General features: G+C 31.2%; 2 protein-coding genes across 3 annotated transcripts; both read right to left on the minus strand.

Moving 5' to 3' along the window:
* Positions 1-1,401: 1,401 nt before the first annotated feature.
* On the minus strand, positions 1,402-5,634 carry LOC134696597 (uncharacterized). 2 transcript variants are annotated; one of them, XM_063558458.1, is made up of 3 exons: positions 5,598-5,634; positions 4,191-4,484; positions 1,402-3,188 (listed from the first exon to the last, which is right to left on the minus strand). In XM_063558458.1, the coding sequence occupies exons 1-3, from the start codon at positions 5,629-5,631 to the stop codon at positions 2,911-2,913; spliced, it is 606 nt and encodes a 201-aa protein (XP_063414528.1). In that variant the 5' UTR covers positions 5,632-5,634; the 3' UTR covers positions 1,402-2,910. The 2 variants fall into 2 exon arrangements, with proteins under 2 accessions (XP_063414528.1, XP_063414529.1); XM_063558459.1 differs by lacking the exon at positions 1,402-3,188 and adding an exon at positions 3,208-3,470.
* Positions 5,635-10,425: 4,791 nt separating this feature from the next.
* Positions 10,426-13,571, minus strand: LOC134697577 (uncharacterized). Its single transcript, XM_063559861.1, has 4 exons — positions 13,459-13,571; positions 12,248-12,422; positions 10,582-10,685; positions 10,426-10,433 (listed from the first exon to the last, which is right to left on the minus strand). Exons 1-4 carry the CDS (start codon positions 13,517-13,519, stop codon positions 10,426-10,428), a joined length of 348 nt encoding a protein of 115 aa, XP_063415931.1. The 5' UTR covers positions 13,520-13,571.
* Positions 13,572-20,163: the final 6,592 nt, after the last annotated feature.

A 20,163-nucleotide genomic window follows, 5' to 3' on the forward strand; every position in this document is an offset into this window, starting at 1 on the left:
AAATTCACCAACGTTTGAATGTTTTCACTGCCCTGGTAATTGTAGTCGTTGTGTTGTTACTGTCACGATACCAATTTACTACTGATACCTCTTTTTAAATTCCAGTTTACCAATCAATTTCAAATTTTATATACTTTAATCTAAAAGTAGATAATTTCTGTCACACGTCAGACTTGTGATATTTGTTTCCATTCGTTTGGTGTGTTTGAGGTTTTGATTTTGCCATTTGTTCAGGCACTGTCCTTTTTAAATTTTCCATGGAGTTCGGTAGCTTTGTTATTTTACCTATTCCAATCTAGTCTATATACTAGACCCTTAGAAGACGTATTCATATACGCAAACCGTCTCTGAGAGAGATAAAATGAGAAGTGTTTACATGTAAACTTACAAGTCTAGAATATGCTTTTCTGGCTTATTTATTAGAATAATCTGATAACATAGTTGATTTGAATAAACTGATCATGCAATTATGGTTCTTTTTTTGGTATACCCGCGACTTCATTGCAAACCAATTGCGACGACTGTATATTTCATTAAGTTAAATTCAGCAATTACATAAGTACAGTATCGCACATGGTATAAACAAAACTTTATTATAATGACCGCTGTTGGTACAAATTCGTTAAAATATTACAAATTACTACATTATCTAACATTTGTAAAAAAAAAATATTTATGTAAAAAAATAAACAACATAGTAATACAATCAACATCTTAGAGGTAAAATTGTAACATACATGTGTGATACATCTGGTTTTCAAAAATATAACTTTGATACATGTCTATACATAACACGAATTGGTGAAGTTGACACATGTAACGATTTGCCCAGAACAACTGGGGAAATTACTTCTTTCTTAAGTCATTTACAAAGCTAAAATGCTCTGATATCGGAGTTTGAATAACGTATATTCAATACAACAAAGTAATTTAAACTTAAAAAATAAACAATGCACCGATTAATGTAATGCAAAAGTTATACTAAACTCGTATAACATCCGTGTACCATATTCTAATGTAGTGTTAAACGTACAAGAGAAAAGGACTCCTCATATCGTGTCAGTTTTAATATGGTTGTTAACACAATCTTTCCTTTACGAAATTAACTTTAAAATATGAATTCAGTTTTTATATGTCTAGTGTAAATTACTTTCTTTTGTTATGGTGGTTAATACAATTGTATGATTCATTGTCAACTTTAAACGTTTACCATAAGAGAGATTGAAATCTTAAATTTTATACATTCAATATCTGTACATGTTTAAATTAGTTCAGAGTGTCTTCAATTAAATACGTTACAATGAGAAAATTATTACAGTACATTCCGTCTACTTTCTAAACAATTCAGCTCGTTAGATATTGTTTGAAGAAGAATGTTTAATAAGATGTATTTCTAAGATATAAGCCACTATAGAATTCACTGTACGGCCTTCAGCAATGAGCCAAACCAATGATATCGTATAGAAAGCTTAATTACAAAATGTTGAACGTGTCACACAATGAAAAAAACGACCTGATTTGTGTACAAAAATAGCGAAAGACTCATATCATAGACCACTAAAATGTATGATCTTGACTTGCAAAAGACATTAACAGAATGTATGCTCTTACTTTTTGTCGAAAGTCTTTTTTTTTTTTACATGTAAAGTGAATCAAATTCAAAAACTCTAGCATTCGAGATAAATCCATATACAACTATGGCATTCATAATTGTATTCGGTATTTCCGATTTGATTTGCTTTTATGTTATTCTTAGAATGACTGGTTACTGGGTAGACATAAATCTGTGTTACACAAATACATACATATAAGTTTAACATCGGTTAGAACATAATATTCTAAATGTTGAAATATAAAATTAAAGTGTTTGATTATGATGTAAATATGAATATTTAACTAAAAACACATTTTAAAATTTAATGAGTTATGCTGTTTCTTTTTTTTTTCTTTTTTCCTTTTTTTTTGGGGAAAAGAATATAATAGAAATTGAATATCTGATTTCAAATTCATATTAGACCATTCTGATCCCAATTCAACACATTGTTTATTGACCCTTGATTTATCAATGAAAATCGCAAAAGTATGGTTCATAACATCGAAACAAATACCAAAACGGGGACCTCATTTTCTTATGAAACAAATTGTCCTGCTTATCGTACATAGAGCCGAAAGATAACAACAAACAATTAAACCGCTTTTTGGTCCACAGTATTTAGTAAAATATTATATTCAAAATTTCTGATAAATTGTTAATTGTTTGAATCAAATCACTTTGAAAGGGACAAAACCTAAAACAAAACAAACAAAATCTAAATTTAAATTAAAAAAACAACTGTTACACATTAAACCTCGATTTCTGATAGCATAAATGTTTACGTGTATCACCATATCGTTAAATCTAAAGAGAGATATGATGCTATTGAGGACAACGTCAATCGTTTTTTTTCAAAGGGTCAAACAACAAATTAAAAGTAAACATCTCTGTATTTTAACATTGTCATTTGTGAAAGGTATTATATAATGTAGACACCACCACATGTTGACAAGCTGTATCTGAAATTGATTATTTTTCTTTTTGTCTCATTAAATCTCGTGCAATATAATATGTAAAACATGACACTTGGTTAAGAAAATCAATATGTGTTTAAATTAAGATCTGATGAAACCTCTGTAGCATATGAATTATCTGCAAATGTGTCTGGCTGTTATGTGTAATTGACATTGATGAGTATATATACTGTTAACTTAAAGTATATGACAAGAATTATGATAATTTATACTTAATACCTTCAAATGTTTGAATACAGTTTTAATGGACCCAAGTTAGTAACGATGTTATTTGTCAAAACAAAAGATGATATTGAATTATACTACTAATTTCAAAGGGTGACTTATTCTTATTTCATTATATCAGTTATGTATCGGTGGTAGCGGTTTAGTACGTATGGCTGAGCTTGTTGGTGGTCGCGGTTGTTCGGGTAATGGCGTTAGATTTCTTCTCAATGCATCATTTAGAGGTTCTGGCTGTTGGTAAATCGTTGATGTCATAGCAAATGGAGAATTGGAGTTTGCAAGATGCCTCGTCTTTTCATCTAAGGTTCTGTCGTTTTCCAGACATTCAACGCTTATTTTGTCTTGTCTAGAAACCAGTTTTGGTCTCGAGTTATAATCATTTGAATTTGGATTTTCTGTAAGAAATATAACTAATCGTTTCAATACAATTTATTTTTATTTTTATATAATGAACATTAACAAAAATATTAACAATATACACACAGCGTGCAATAAGTATTAAAAATATTAACAAACAAATAAAAACAGTTAAAACTGATAACAAAAAACTTAACGCAATTAACATCATATGTAATTTCTATTACTATATTGCTCCATTGGTATTGCCCTGTCACGTGGCGATAAAGAATCTACAACTAAATCATCCGACATGGTTGGTTCTCTCTTCAAATTTAATTCTGAAATGAAGAGAGAACTGCTGTTGTAGATCATCAGTATCGCCGCAATTATGTTTTATATTTACAAGTATAACCATCTTATTTGTTTGTGTACTGTCAAAAGGTCAGATTGATGTCTTCTTCCACCGATTTGTTGTTTTATATTAAAATATCCCTTGGTTTTGTTTGTATGCTTTCATAACAGTTCATATTCATAAAATGTGTTTATAAGCGAATTAAATAATTATCTTCACAGCATGTTGGAATTAAAATAACAATTCGTGCATATTAAATAAAACTTTTCTTTCCTAAGCTAGATAGATTTGTAAGAAAAATCATAAAAAAATTCCCTCTTTTATAACCACTGGTTCGATGCCTCTGCTGGTGGACATTTTGTCCCCGAGGACATCATCCGCCCAGTAGCAAAATTACAATTGGCAATGCATAAAATTACGAAGATGAGTTTTGATCACATCTGTTTTATCGAACTTGTAATAAAACAATTACAAATTATTCATATCTATATATAACGGTACATGTACCTGTAAAAGTCTAATAGTCGGCTGCAAACCAAATTTATGTGCCAAAAGATACGAATTCAATTATCTAATTGTGAACTTATTTGTATGATATGAGGATTGGTGTATGTGCCTAAAACATCCGATAACTGGATAAAGTACAACCTTTAATAGTTTGTCTTTTCAATAATTACAATTTGTTTGTCGTTTATTTGTCCCTTACCTGAAAGTGTAAAATCTGAATCTGGTGGTAGAGGCTGCTTGATATCGGTGCAATTTCCTTTCATTGACTGTCTATGCTGAATTTGTGATTTCTTTCCTTTGAAGTATTTCTGATATATGAGGAAAGCAATAATAATGATAGCTATCAGCAATAGTATTGACAGGACAGCCCCCACCACTGCTGCTGTGTTACTACCACTTGAAGAACTTTCGCCTGTTGAGGGGTTAGTAATGCTGCTATCGTTGCTAGATGTCGTAGGCATCATGGTAGTAGTTGAAGTCGTTGTTGTAAATACTGTGAAAAGGATATAAACTTTTCGATTAAAAGAACCATATACATTGTACATTCAAGAAATTAAATAATCAACGAATAACACATTTTATATAGGCGTGTGTGCAGCCTTCGACAAAACCTCGAAATTAAATATCCCTGAACATTAATACCAATGAAAATACATGCATCCACCGAAACTTCAAGTCACATCAGTTTGCAATTAAGCTTTCCTATCATTGTCTTTTTTAAATTCAGGTTTATTGTCTTGTTGTACAGCATGTGTTTTTGCACTGTTATGTGTAATGTCCATAGGCGGATTCAGGAGGAAAACTTTGGTTGATTATAAAGGGAATCACTGAAGCATGACTGGAGTGCCTCCCTTAGGTCAGTCAACGCCCCCTCCCCCACCCCTTTATGAAAAGTTCTGGATCCGCATCTGATGTCATGCATGCTTAACATACTTATAAGGTCTAACTTTTTCTTTCTTAAGTGAGCGTATTATCAAAACGTTAAAAACAACCGATTATTTTTCAAAAGGTACCATATTTATTGTCTTTAAATAAACTCATCATATATACCAGGATTGAGATTTTATATTTATGCCAGACGAAACCACCGAAATGTTATTCTTACCGAAGGTAAAACTATTGCTGGAATTTTCTATTGAATTTTAAAAAGACTATGATCAGCAATTATCAATTAAAACAAATGATTAAGATATTGATTACTAGCATCTGTGAATGCATTAAAGGGCATGTGAATCTTCTTTTATATTCTATCTTAACATAATTAAACACTGCCATAAAAGCAGGAGGTTTGGCTAGCCACACAATCAGGTTCAAACCACAATTTTTTCAAAATATCCTGTACTAAGTCAGGAAAATGGCAATGTTTATATTACAGTTCGTTTCTGTGTGTATGTTACATTTTAGTGTTGGGTTTCTGTTGTGCCGTACTTCTCCTGTTATATTTGATGTGTTTCCCTCAGTTTTGGTTATGTAACCCGGATTTATTTTTTTCTCAATCGATTTATGAATTTCCAACAGCGGTATACTACTGTTGCCTTTATCTAAGCTTGTTAGAAAAACATTTAATTATATCTAAAACATCTAAAAGCTCTTAAAGACTACTTACGACATGTTTCTGAAATAAATGAAAAACTAGTCATTAGTGTAATCAGAGATAATTAAAGACCGATATGTTTCCGATTGTTTTCTCGTGTATTACTTCGGGATTAAAAGACTAGACAAATTGTTTCGACCGTTATATTTGTCCATAATAAGGTGCCATACAATTTAGAGTATTCAATTACAAAAACACGACTTGTATGCGAGTTGTTTAAAATCCAGTGAAATGACAATCTCAGAATTCAAATATGATTATAGCTATTAAAAAGTCTACTTAGAAATAATGATTTGGCTAAAAGAATTCACAATTATGTGTACTTCGATATTTGAATTATTAAGAATAAAAATATGGGTGGCATTGGTTGTATTTAAGAAACGTAAAACGTCCTCGTGGATATTTAGTTTAAAAGATTTTTATATTTGCATCTTTTTATTTACAATACGTATGTGTTCAGATACGTTTATTTGTTTGGAACCAGGTCTTCACTATTCAGTTTTGTGATTGCATATTGTGTTACGATTTTAAATGTAACGGATCAGATCAACGGCAAATAGTACGGTAACCGTTGTAATTAAATAGCAGGAACAATACACAACATTTAGTATTGTTCAAAAAAATTTGCAGACAGTTTCAGTTTATTACAAAGCATTAAATTTCATTTACATAACATCAGTTTGGTTTTAAAAATAACATACCATATTCTGTCAACGTAATGAGTAAACTGTCAGCATGTGATGTTCTACTTGATGGAACTTGATTAGCTGCACATCCGCCAGGATTTGTACTAATGGAACGAGAACTACCAGACTGTAATACCGCCTGAAAAAATAGCTTTCTATAAAAAAGAATCTGCATTTACAGTTTGTAATAGTTATGAAAGGTACCAGGACTGTAATTTAAGGATGTATTCTCCTGTTCAGTCTCGTTGTAATCTTGTTCTTAAATTATTTCCAAAACATGTGATACAAGTGGACAACATGAGTGAATTTTAACAAATATTATAATCAAACATAACTCTGTGAAAAAATTGTGTATTTACAATGAATGAATTTCGAGTAATCCAGTTTTCAAATTTTACAACCAATCAATAGATATAGGAAGATGTAGTGTGTGCCAATGAGACAACTCTCAATGCAAATAAGAATTTAAAAAAGTAAACCATAATATACAAGTCTGTATTTTTAGCCAAAATTTTGAGAAAATGGGTGATCGATACAAAAAAATGATTTTAAAAGAATCATATACATCCAATATCATTTTGGTCTTTTCAAATTTCTTAGATATGTATTTTTTTCAATCATTTATACCAAAAAAGTTGAAATACTATGCATTTTGTTCTTAAAACTGCGAAAAATCACAAAAATTACAAATTTGACAGCATTGTAAATTGTACACAAAAAGCGTCAAAATATGATTAAACTTTCTTATATTAACGCCTACCTATAGTTTTTTTCAAGTAAAATTTATTCAGATTGGCCTACTTCATCTTTATAGAAAGTATGAAAAAAAGTTTAGTTGTGGAACTGTGATTTTTTTCACGATAATAACCCAAAAATAAGTAAAAATCGATAAAAAATGTGAAATCATCAAAATTGTGCATTTTCAAAGAGCCGTAGCAAAAAAATAAAGTGTAACACCAAAGGATTTTTTCTTTACCAATTGTTTTGTTACAGTCTTATAAACCCAAAAAATCAGGTTAAGGAAAAAAAGTTTAATTCTAGAAATGTTTGGCTCCTCGAAGGTGTTCACCCTTAATACACCAGACGCTCGTTTCGTCTACATGAGACTCATCAGTGATGGTCAGATCAAAATAGTCATAAAGCCAAACAAGTACAAGGTAAAACTAACAGGTTCTGAATATAATATATATATCGCAGAAATAATGAAATATGCTTTGTAAGCTATACAACAAATTATCTATACAAAATATAAACATAAACAAACTAAAAATAAATGCCATTATCACAAATGTGTGAACTGCTCAACAAATCTGACTACCAATTTTCATTTTCGTTAATCAAAATCTAGTAAATACAAGCTTTTGAACATGTAGCTTAGCGTTTGTTTTTTTTTTTTTTTTTGTAAATTCGGTATTATTTTGAAAAAATATAAAACTAAGTAGCAAAATCAAAAACCCAGAGCATTTTGTTGTCTATTATGTCGAAGAATATACGTGAAGAAGGTCGATGCTAAAAAAATATAAATGTCAATCAAATATTCGTCTTAATATGCTTTCATAAATATCAACGAAGACTGCTTGACATCCTGCTTTAGTCGTTGTGAAGCTTTAGTGAATTGTAAAATTTTGCTTCATATTTAACACTGTGGCTGTAAGATAACTAAAAGCAGTCAAAGTGCAGTTCAATTGCCTTTTCTTATCATCTGAAACCAGCAAAATGATTCTTAAAAATGTATTATGGTTAATTGTACTTACAATACATGTGAAAATTGGAGCTGTTCCATCAGAATTTATCAGAATGGTGTAGTATGTTGATCCAGTAGCAGTCACATTTGCCACATTATAGAACAATCCGATGGCTAGAAAAACAGATTGCAAAATAGGTTATACATAAACTGATCCAAACTAAATGGGATTTGAAATCACGTAAAAGACCTATCGGTGCACTACGTTTGATATCGACTCTTTGCACGGAATGTTGTCTCTTTGATATAGTCCTCTTTTCCGTTCTTTTTTTCGAGTGCATACATTTATATTAAAAGTTCTCAGTGAATGCAGAACTCAAATAAAGGTAACTGTTTTGAATTTGAATATGGGAAGCTACTCGACATTTGTTAACACTAAATTAGATTAAATATGCATTAAAGAAATAAAAAAAACAGTTTGATACACGAATAAATGTGTTTGTTCGAATTCAATTTGTTATAATATAGTTTTTCAAGTAAGGAGATATTTTTCAAAATAACTTGCAGATCAGAATTTGGTGCTTTCGTTGTTTGTTGTTGGTCAGATGTTTTGCAGATTTATTACTGACTTTGTACCGATTGTTCATGTATATTGCACTTGTTCGGACTTTTTTGGTTTGTTAATAAATTACAGATCCAGTTTCATTTGACTGACTTTTTGAGGAATTACAATTAAATGTTCATGTTCGGTCCTTTGACCTATTATGAAGTATAATATAAGGAGAACTATGTGTGTCCAGCCTATAAATATTATATATATTCGTGTCGAGTCGGTAAATATATGTTTTTCTAAATTGTCAATAGCTACCATTGCAGAATGAAATGTTAGACATGTTAGATGAGCAAGTATGATTTAATATTTAATTTATATCAACAGAAAACATGATTTCGCGCATCTTAGCAGCATAGGGGTAAACACGGCCATTCTCTGTATACATCTCAGCGGTCGTCAAATTAATCTAATGAAACTTCCTGTGCCTCTGTTAGCTTTGAGAATATATTATTACCTTTTTTTTTATTATCCAAGCAAACAAGTCTATATAACCAGTGAAATGATAAAAATTAAATTAAAAAAAAACACAGAAAAGCTTTACTTACTATTTTTTGTAAAATTATGAAACAGCAATAACCAATACAATTTTTAAACGTGAAAATCAAATTTTGAATTCAACAAGAAAAGAACTCACTGGAACCCATAACCGTTGTTGCACAAGTTGTGTAGTTTAAAACAGCAGTGGTTCTGTCTATATCTCCATTCACATAGCATCCGTCCCAGACAGATCCTGTTCCACATGATGTACTGGAACCGTCATTAACAGTGTAGGAAAACACTCCAAGAAGAGGATCAGGAAAGTACTGCTCGAGGTGAACAGATTGTTGCATATCTTTAAAAAATGTTAGTTATTGTCAATTATTGTTCTTTTTCAAATAATACATGTAGATGACGAAAATGAGGATGGCTGTTGACAATGGCTGGTAAATTTACTGCATATTTTCGATAAGAAAATTCAGATTAACCTTTTGTTTATTTTATTTTTTGTTTCTAAGATTTTCCTAATCATATCATAATAGTATTTCTTGTGTTACAAGATATTCCATGTTATACGTGACGGTGTGATTAAGGGTATGCATGCTTCTGCCGCCAATTAATCTCAGAAATTGCTAGTTCTTATTCGATATTCTTTACATATGAATCTGTTTTGTTCACACTAAACCTATAGTTAAATTCAAAGGATTGTCAAATGATTTAAAAGTATGTAAATCATTTAATACGAATGCACCATACATTATAATTTATTTGAATTTAAGCAAAACACGATGATTTTCAGATAATATAACGAATTACTAACTTCATCATTTTTACTCACTTTCCTTTACTAAAACATTATATTCTCCTGTGGCTGGACCATTCGTATGATTACAATACTGTGCAGTACTAGTGTAACTTGGATCTTGTAACCGATCTAATAGGAAAACTCTCTGACCGGTAAAATCTTCCACATCTGGGAATAGAAAATAGTCTAATCAAGACGATGTACAATAACGAGCATAACACACTTTATTCAACCGATTTCATGAAATCATATAATGTTGTGTGTAAATACTATGATGTGTATTTTTGGATAACACAGGTGTCAGTACCGCGCTGGCGCTTGCGCCCGTTGTAAAGGGGTAGATTCACAATTAAATATATATATATATTGAATAATCATATAAAACATATTACCCTTTCAAAAGGGCCTTTGTAAACCTCATCGTTTTTTTATAGTTTATTTATGATCGCCGACACAAAATAGGACTTTGCTAATTTATTGTTGAAGATATTTATGCAGAAACTGCTGCAATTTTGTTAAATACGTTGTGTTGTCGTCGTGCAGAAACAAATGCATACATTGTAGATACTTTCAGGCTACTGGCCTGTTTGAAGTGCACAATATGTTTATGTAGTTGATTTTATGTAATATCAATGATATCAATGTGTTTTGCCATGATATGAATAGGAGGCAATATTTTTGATATGTATTAACCTTAATGAACAACAAACGAAAATGTAATGACAACTTACTAGACCGCACATAATATGAATAGCTGTTGGTTGTTAGGCTACTATATTCCAGACAATAGACGGCATAATAATCCACTCCGAACAAATGATTGTGAGTATCACTTCTGTTAAATTAAGACATGTAATTAAAATTAATAATTTTAACCGACCAATATTCATTATAATTTTTTAGATTATTTCTTATAAATTATGCATATTGATGATTTGTAAATGATTAAAAATGTTAAACATCAAATAAGTCAAGCACCTGAGATCACCCCCAGTTTTGGTGGGGTTCGTGTTGTTTATTCTTTAGTGTTCTATGTTGTGTCATGTGTACTGTTGTTTTTCTGTTTGTCTTTTTCATTTTTAGCTATGGCATTGTCAGTTTATTTTCGACTTATGAGTTTGACGGTCCCTTTGATATCTTTCGTCCCTCTTTTTCAATATACATACATCGAGATAGAGACCAAAGACACACTCAGATAATTATGATTATTTCAACAGACACTAATATTCCTTCAACAGACACTAATAATACTTCAAAAGAACTTATAGGCCAACACCAACAAACCATTCTATAATATTAAAACCATCAATAATTCTATGTGAATAAGCACATGGTATAATACTAACTTTTAGCACTTATTCGAAATCATTTTAAATCGTTTTTAACATTAAACTGGTGGTCAAGATCTTAATAAGGTGCTATTATAGTATTCTTTTATATGTCTTTATGAATATAAATTTTACTGATTAGTCTCAGTGTTATTTTGGTGGTATCCATTAGATGTGGCTCTGTACTTATACATCCCGTTATTGTTATACGATATTGTTTGTATTATTGTCTCTCAATTTTGTTAAATTATGCTTTTTCTGTATGCCTTTATGTGTTTCTTGGTTTCTTATGAAGCCACGGTGGCTCTGTACTTAAATATCCCGTCATTGTGTAATGTTCATACGATGATATATGTTGTTTGAATGTGTGTCTTTTTGTGTAGACAAGACTAACAAATGTAAACACAAGACTAGAGCAAATAGTCTGACCACCCCAAGGATCTCTCTATATATATATATCTTACATATGTCGTATCTCGAAAATCAAAGAGCAAACGCATATCACGTATCAACTGATATACGTTTACTACTTACAAATCACCACCCCCTATGGATCCATTGAGGGTTAGTAAACTTGAAGGGATTAGAATAAACACAAACAATGAAATGCAATAAGATTTAAAAATATTGAAATAGAAGACGTGACGTCATGATACCCGTATCAAATAGACTGACAGGCCTAACAGGATCAATAGGGAGTCGGCATTTTAACTCTGAAGGAAAGTTGTCTCATAGACAATAATTCTCACCGTTCTATTTTTTTTCTGTGCTACAGCTAATTGAACATGTGTAGTGTAAAATATAGTAAAATATAGTAATTCAGTTTCCTGTGTATTTTCTATCTCAAAAAAGTGGACGATACGTTGTCGAAATCTTGAGTTAATATACGTGCATTTTTTATTTGTTAATCAATTGTTTTTAACAGTTACAGCGGGTAAGCGGGAGTAGACCATAGATATTCACAAAGAATTCTTTTCGAATGTTTGTGAGAATTAAAGAAAATTTTACCATTTTTTTTAATTCTTAAATACAAGAGTTTAATTCACGCCATTGAACTAAAAGATCATACCGAAATACTAGATAAGAGGAATCACTTTCAACACAGGTAAAAGTGTTCCATATAGCAGCATTGATTGTGAGTTGCCAGCCACTTGAAACTGCCAATGAATTAAAAGTAACAACTCCATTGGTTCGACTGTCCCACCAATTTCCTGTCAGTTGTGACGGAAGAGTACAAGCACATTCTGGAAAAGAATGAATAAATTGAAAAATATCTATTGTCTCTTTCTCTTTATTTTTGTTTACTGAAATACACGTGTTTCCTGATAAATTCTTGTGAACCAACTTTAGACTTTTTTAATTAAATCATTCGATTTGCCCTATTCATGAGTCGTATACGACATCTTACTGTACAGCTGCCGATATCAGATTGTGAGAATATACGATTTCTTGAAACTTTTGAACTTGCTTTCAAAGACGTTGAGACTATTTTGCAGTAAAAAAACAAGGACACGTTGGTTATGAGACAGTATTAACTGAATGACAAAAATAACCAAAACTTATTAAGCAGCTCAATACAGAATTTATTTCCACACACACGGTTAGAAAATTGTTTAAAAGATACTAGCTTTTTGTGCAATATATTTATTGTTGAAAGGACAAGGCAAGAAAGGGCCTGTGTTTGGCCCCCCTATTTTCTAATTTTTCAAATTCTGTTTTGGAAAGCTACTAATCTTATAGATTTGAAGTTTGTTTGGATGAATTTTAAAACCATTATTTTCAGAAAAAAGGGTGAGGTGAGTGGGTAAAAGGGCATAAAAAAACGGCAAAATAAGGGAAAAACTTACGATTTTCTGGTCATTATTTCTTAACATTCGATAGGGTGCGCCTACGTGACCAAAGGAATGTTACGTCGATTTAGACAGCAAAAACAGTGCTAATGACATTGGTGGGGCACTTAAAAACTAAAAATTCGTGGTACAAACACCTTCATTATGAATGATCATTACAATATTTGAATAATAACAGAAAGTTTACCCCCGTCACCAAAATTATTGGTTTTCAAGTTCATCCAAACAAACTTCAAGCATCAGGGAATATTTTAACATAATGAATCACTGTAGCTTTCCAAAACAAAATTTGAAAAATGAGAAAATAGGGGGCCAAAAAGGGCCTTATCGTACCTTGTCCTTTCTAAAATTAGCAGGTATATACGGTGAGTATTATTGCAAGACTAAGTACACTATCATTACAGTTAGATAGTTCAATATAGTGACTTACCAAATTCAGTAAGAAATGTAGAGAAGGAATAAATTACAATAAATGATATTCCTCTATACATATTGTATATGCCAGCTTAAATCACTCTCGAATTATAATCTTCATTTTTTTTTTTTATTAAATATTATGATTATGACTATATCCCTGCGTTACACGAAATGAAAATCACCAGTCCGTATTATTGCTTTAAGACAATGGAAAATGAACTTAATTGTTTTAAATTCAATGGGACGAGATTCTTTTGTTTATAAGTTTGGTCGTAAATGGGTGAAGAATATAAATTATGAGGTCATCTTTAATCTTATATTTCAAGATTTAGACGGGATTTTCTTTTAAGTTTAGCAAAAGTGCTAACAAGTTTAAAGTTCAAAGCACGCCCTGAATGATTAGGTTTTCACTTTTTCGTTTTCATTGAATCAGATCCCTTTCGATTGATTTTTCTAACCCAAATTTTTACATGTCAACAAATTGAAAATTTTAATCTTAAATGTTATACACAGATTAAGATGATAACCATCCTGATATAATGGAAGTGCATTGTATCAAATTTCACATATGTTCATACCTACCATTTCCTTCCAGTAATAAGTAAAGTTGAATCACTCCATAAGTTATCTTTCTGAGAATTTCAAACGTGCGCTTTGTTTTTCGTTGAACTGACATTTTTTAATAATTGAATTTTCATTTCCGAACTGCGAGTACTGTCAGATCTGTACTTAGTGTCTTTTTGTTGTTGGGATGTACAAGTACCCGGCCACGTCCACATGTATTTGTATTTTTATCCATCTGGTATGTTTAGACTTTTTCAACTGATTTGTATAGTTAGTTCTATATTGTACTGTTGCATTACTGTTCCAGATTAGGGACAGTTGGGATCCCGCTAATATGTTTAACCCCGCAACATTCTCTATATGTGTGTCTGTCCCTAGTCAGGAGCATGTGATTCAGTGGTTGTCGTTTGTTTTTGTGTTTTATATTTGTTTTTCGTTCATTAATTTTGTACTTAAATTAAGCCGTTATAGTTTTCTCGTTTTAATTGTTGTACATTGTAAATTCGGGGCCATTTATGGCTGACTATGTGGTATGGGCTTTGCTCGTTGTTGAACAACACGTGCATTTTCTAAATGTTTGAAGTCTGCGTAACCTAATTGAAAACTTGTCTTTAGTTGAACACTTAATTTCGTGGTTCATCTATACTCCTAAAATCCACGGAAATTGATATCCAACGAATAATATTAAAATGAATCCAAAGTAACCAAAATAACTGCGACCAAAAAATTATTTTGCGTGAAAGCGGTAAACGAAGTAAGGTTGGACAAGTCAAATTACTAGCTCTATAATTTTAATGATAAGCGGGATACGATATTCTAACAAAACAATTAATAAACTTGATCCTGAATCAGATCTCCACTCAAGTCAGACTCCAAACTAAGCCATGCTTGGTTTTCTTTTAATGCTATTGAGAAACGTATATTTTGTTAGCAAATAAACGCAGACCCGTCCTGACGGAACAAAGAAACTTAGATTTGAACTGCATAAAAAGCTTTTGAGCTATTTAATTAAGTGTTTCGGTTATTGTGCATGTACATGATCGGCTTTCAAAAATACGCATTTAGCGTTTCTGATGAAGATAAAGTCAGAAAAGCGCTTCGTAAGCATGACATTTATATATCATGTTGTTTTCAAGAATTAAGTCTAGTAGTGGTCTATCATTCGCCGAAGGTATCAACATCTCAGTTGTCAGTTTTTTTGTTCATAAGTTATAACAAATCTTTTGAACTGTTCGTTTATGAATGAGTAAATTATAAAGGAATAAGATTTGAACTCCCCCAAACAAAAATAATCTTAAACTGATTTAACTAACATAACATGTATTACGTGTTGTGTACAGTTTTTACAGTTATGGGTCGGTACCTCTGCTAGTGAACTATCTGTCTCCTTGGGTATCAACAGCTCAATAATTGGTACTACGGTACTTGCATGATTTCTGATAATGTTTTAATATTTTTTTTATAAATTGTAAAGAAACTACCCCCTCCCCCTTGTTCTTCGATCAAAAGTAAAATACTCACCATATTTATCTCGAAATGATTAAAATAATACTCCACAGCGAAGTAGAACAAAATATTTCTTCAATTTGTATACTAAATATATGCAAACTGTCAACTTTCTTTATGAGGAATGGAAGTGAAAAATAGCACTATATTGTGTTTATTTGGTACACACGGAGATGAAGGCCATAGAAAAACGCATATAAATACATAAGCATACAAAAGAACGAAAAATCAAAACAAAAACATTGTCGTGACTGAATCTTATAACGTAAAAAAAACTAATATAGACGTACAGAAAATAGACAATTACCTGTCTCGCTCTTTCTCTGCCCTTATTTGCGTCCTTCAATTTTTGGAATAATTGTGTAATTATATCAATTATTTGTCTTTAAAACATCGTGGTTTGATAATTAACAGAATAAATATATTTCACAATTTTGGATTGTTCAATTTTAGAGGCTTTGTCGAATTTGCCACCAAACGTCCATTCATTGCCTATGAAAAATTTTTAAAATTGTTTGTATGCACATTGAACATCAAATTTATGTGACGTATATAATTTTTCTAACGTCAGACACTCAAATCAATCCATGTGTTCTTAGACAGTAGATGTTATTGTGTCCTGTTAAATTGTTCCCTTTAAAAAGTTTTGGATTCTCATATATTCTATGTATAATTTTTGGACTAGTTTAAATCTCGGTCTATTTCTGTAATTTATTCTTACATACTTTTGATTTTTTAACCTGTATGCGTACGTTGCCTATGTAAATTTTAAAATATTGTTTGTATGCACATTGAACGACAAATTTATGTGACGTATATAATTTTTCTGACGTCGGACACTCAAGTAGATCCATGTGTTCGTGGATAGGTTTTTGTGTCCTGTTAAATTGTTCCTTTTAAAAGTTTTGGATTCTCATAAATTCGATGTATAACTTTTGGACTAGTTTGATTTCTGTAATTTATTCTTACATACTTTTGATTTTTTTAACCCTGTCTGCGCTCATTGCCTATGTAAAATTTAAAATTGTTTATAATCCAGGTACTTTGGATAACTATTGTATGCACATTGAACGACAAATTTATGTGACGTATATAATTTTTCTGACGTCAGACACTCAAATCAATCCATGTGTTCGTAGATAGTAGATGTTGTTGTGTCCTGTTAAATTGTTATACGATGATGACGACTGATGTTCCCATATTTTGACTATTTTATTGATTGTGACTGTTTATTTAACGCATCATGTAAATGTAACGGAATTTGATGAGACTGTTATTAAAGTGAGAGGGTTAGCGCTATAGAACCAGGTTTAATCCACCATTTTCTACATTTTAAAATGCCTGTACCAAGTCAGGAATATCACAGTTCTTGTCCATTCGTTTTTGATGCGTTTTGTTTTTTGATTTTGCCATGTGATTATGGACTTTCCAAATTGATTTTCCTCTGAGTTCAGTATTTTTGTGATTTTACTTTTCAGTATGCTGTCATCATCATTTCATAGAAATTAGTCAAACTATAAGTGTAATTATTAAAACCAAAGCGACAACCATTAAAAGAACAATCCGAACAAAAACCCTGAACACTTGAATAGCAAAATAGCCGTGTTTAAAAAACAGTACACAAATAACAAAACAAACCCCGCCGCATGTTTGCGCCTGTCCCAAGTCAGGAGCATATGACCTTTGTTAGTCTTGTATTATTTTTAATTTTAGTTTCTTGTGTACAATTTGGAGTTTAGTGTGGCGTTCATTATCACTGAACTAGTATATACATTGTATATTGGTATGGGTCCTTCTAAGGGAAGCTGCATTGAAGACCTGTTTGTGACCTTCTGCTGTTGTCTTCTCTATGGTCGGATTGTTGTCTCTTTGACACATTCCCCATTTCCATTCTCAATTTTATTGAAGTATTTGTTCGATACCATTTACCATCCAGTTTGTAATACATTAGTATTGATTGTTAATGTTAATATTCATACTGTGGTACACTTAAATTCTTAAAGACTTCTGGTTAGTTTAAAATCTTGATTCATAATGATTGGTGACCTTTTGATGTTCTCTGTCCATTGATCGGGATATCTTCTCTATAGAATTTAATTAATTCCTCCTTACCATTCTCAATTATATGACAAAGTCTTTTGTAAAGGTCACTACACTGAATATGAAATAACTCGATTTGTTTTCCTTTTTTATGTAAAAAATCAGTATGAAATAAATACAAGAATATCACAGATCAATATGTGTATAAATAAATCAATATACAAATGTCAAAAATCATGTTTTCAGCATCATTGTTTTTTCATCAATAAAAACATCAAGGTGGTACAGATAAACAAGGTCAAACATATTTGAACTTGTAACGTAATATTTTGAGTTGTCAGATGACTTTTTGTAAAAAATTATGCCATTTTATTTCTTCAAGATTCATAGACAAGTTTATATATTTAATTAATTCTTAAATGCACATAATGGCGAAAGACATGGATAGAGTTAAAACTAGTCGATTGTAAGTTTTGCGTGATAAAGGGTTTAAAGGACAAAAATCATATGTGCATGAAAACAAATACATGATGCAATACAAGCCTAATGATGCAATTCAAAATCATTTTCTTCTTTTATAAAAAGAACTTTGATACAGGTCGTGTTGGTATTCAGTTTGCACAGTGACAATAAACTAGTAAACAAGTGTCATGTTATATATGTTAGTAAGAAGTATTGTCATAATCATGTTCCGGAACGTAGATTGTAAGAACATAGACAATAGACCAGAGGAAAAAAAAAGAGAAAGCAACATTTTTATACTCAAAAATGGCAAAATCAAATGACAAACCACAAAAACAATGAATGGACAAGAATTGTCATATTCCTGACTTGGTACAGGCATTTATAAATGAGGAAAATGGTGGATTAAACCTGGTTTTAGTAATAAGTGTGTTGATACATGCATTATATTATATGATTCTGCAGACTAACCCATATATAATTAGCTTTTAAAGTACCTGCGTAATAATAACATGGACAACAGTCTACACACATGTTTGCATAGGTTTTAAATGCATTTATGAATACCATTATGTAACAAAAGAATGTGGTCTAACTGTATGCTAGTTAAATGACTAGACTATGTTTATGAAGAACGTAAAATAAATAAATGAGATGATTTTATTCAAATTGATGCAAATTCTGTGTTGCGTATACTTTTCTCCTTCACTTTATTGTGGAAATTACATCTGCACTTATGATCATTGAAAGAACTTTTTGAAGGTCGCATTATTTAAAAAATGCTGATGTTATCAAATACAAGCAGAAGGTGACTTCAAAACAAATCAGAATTTATTAAACTTTGTAAATATAAAAATTATCAACTCAGATTAAAATATTTTTTGTTTTGTCTTATTGTGAATATTGTACATAAATGTCTACACTTGACCTTTGTTCAATAATGATATTAATTACACAGTTTGCTGGAGACCTACTACGATATTAATTTGGTTAGTCAATACAAGATGCGGTGCTAGAGAATTTCGAATGAAAACTTTTAATTTACTGACCCAATATATCGTATTAAATCAGAAGCACACTGTGAACTTAACTAATCTAATCGACTCTCTGAACATGTGGTATTTAGATTAGTGTTCTATCAAAGTGATTTTATTCTTCGGTACTTAAGAATCTACTTCCATTGGATATATACAAAAACAAATGACAACAATAACAACATCTTAGCCTTAGATGCGTTTTATGGGTTTTTTTTCTTGCTGTTCATGGTCCATTTTGTCGTCTGTTGAAATCTTTTGTTTCGCTGCTACTAACATTGTATTGCAATTTATCTTACCTCCCATACATTTCTAATAATGGCTGGTTAAGAGCAACCAAAGGAAACCGTGTATATTCCATTTTAGGTTAGTAAGTTTCCATATTAGGTAAGTAATGGAGTTCTGTCCCTTTTTACAAACAACAAGACGGTTCGAGAAAACTCTTAAAGGTTTCAACAGAAGAATAAATGGATAATGAACGATTGAAATTCCATACAACATTTTAAAGCTGCCAAGGTGTTATTGATGGTATTTGTTTTTAATAGACTTATGGAAGTTGGTTCATAATACTAATAGTATTGAAACTTGATCAATTTTATAGGCCACTACGGGTAGTCTATCACATGTTAAGATAGTCGGTAAGATAAATTCTTTACATAGTGCGCTAGTCACCTAATACGATATATATTGGGTCAGTAAATTCCATATGGGGATTCGAGCTTCGCTCTCACCCCATATAAAATTTACTGAACCCATATATATTTCATTAGGTGACTAGAGCACTATGGAAATAATAATACCCCGCCTACTAACCCTTAGGAAATTTATACGGCCTCCATGCGGTTGTGTTTAACCAATCATAGTCTAAATTAGGTATAGGAGGTAAGATATACGTCATCTCCATTGACAGGAGTACTGGAACCTCCCGAGGAAAAAATGTAATAAACATTGAAATTTAACATTAGGCGATGAATTGAAAAAAGTGGTAACGTCTCAGATAGGAATTTGTTTTGTGACAATGGTATATGTTGTGAATTGCAATAAAAAATATAAGATATACAAAAATAAGTTGACAGGAAATGGCTGAACTAGCTAAAAATATACGAAAAACC

This window comes from Mytilus trossulus, chromosome 14 (assembly GCF_036588685.1).
Source record: "Mytilus trossulus isolate FHL-02 chromosome 14, PNRI_Mtr1.1.1.hap1, whole genome shotgun sequence".
Classification (NCBI taxonomy): domain Eukaryota; kingdom Metazoa; phylum Mollusca; class Bivalvia; order Mytilida; family Mytilidae; genus Mytilus; species Mytilus trossulus.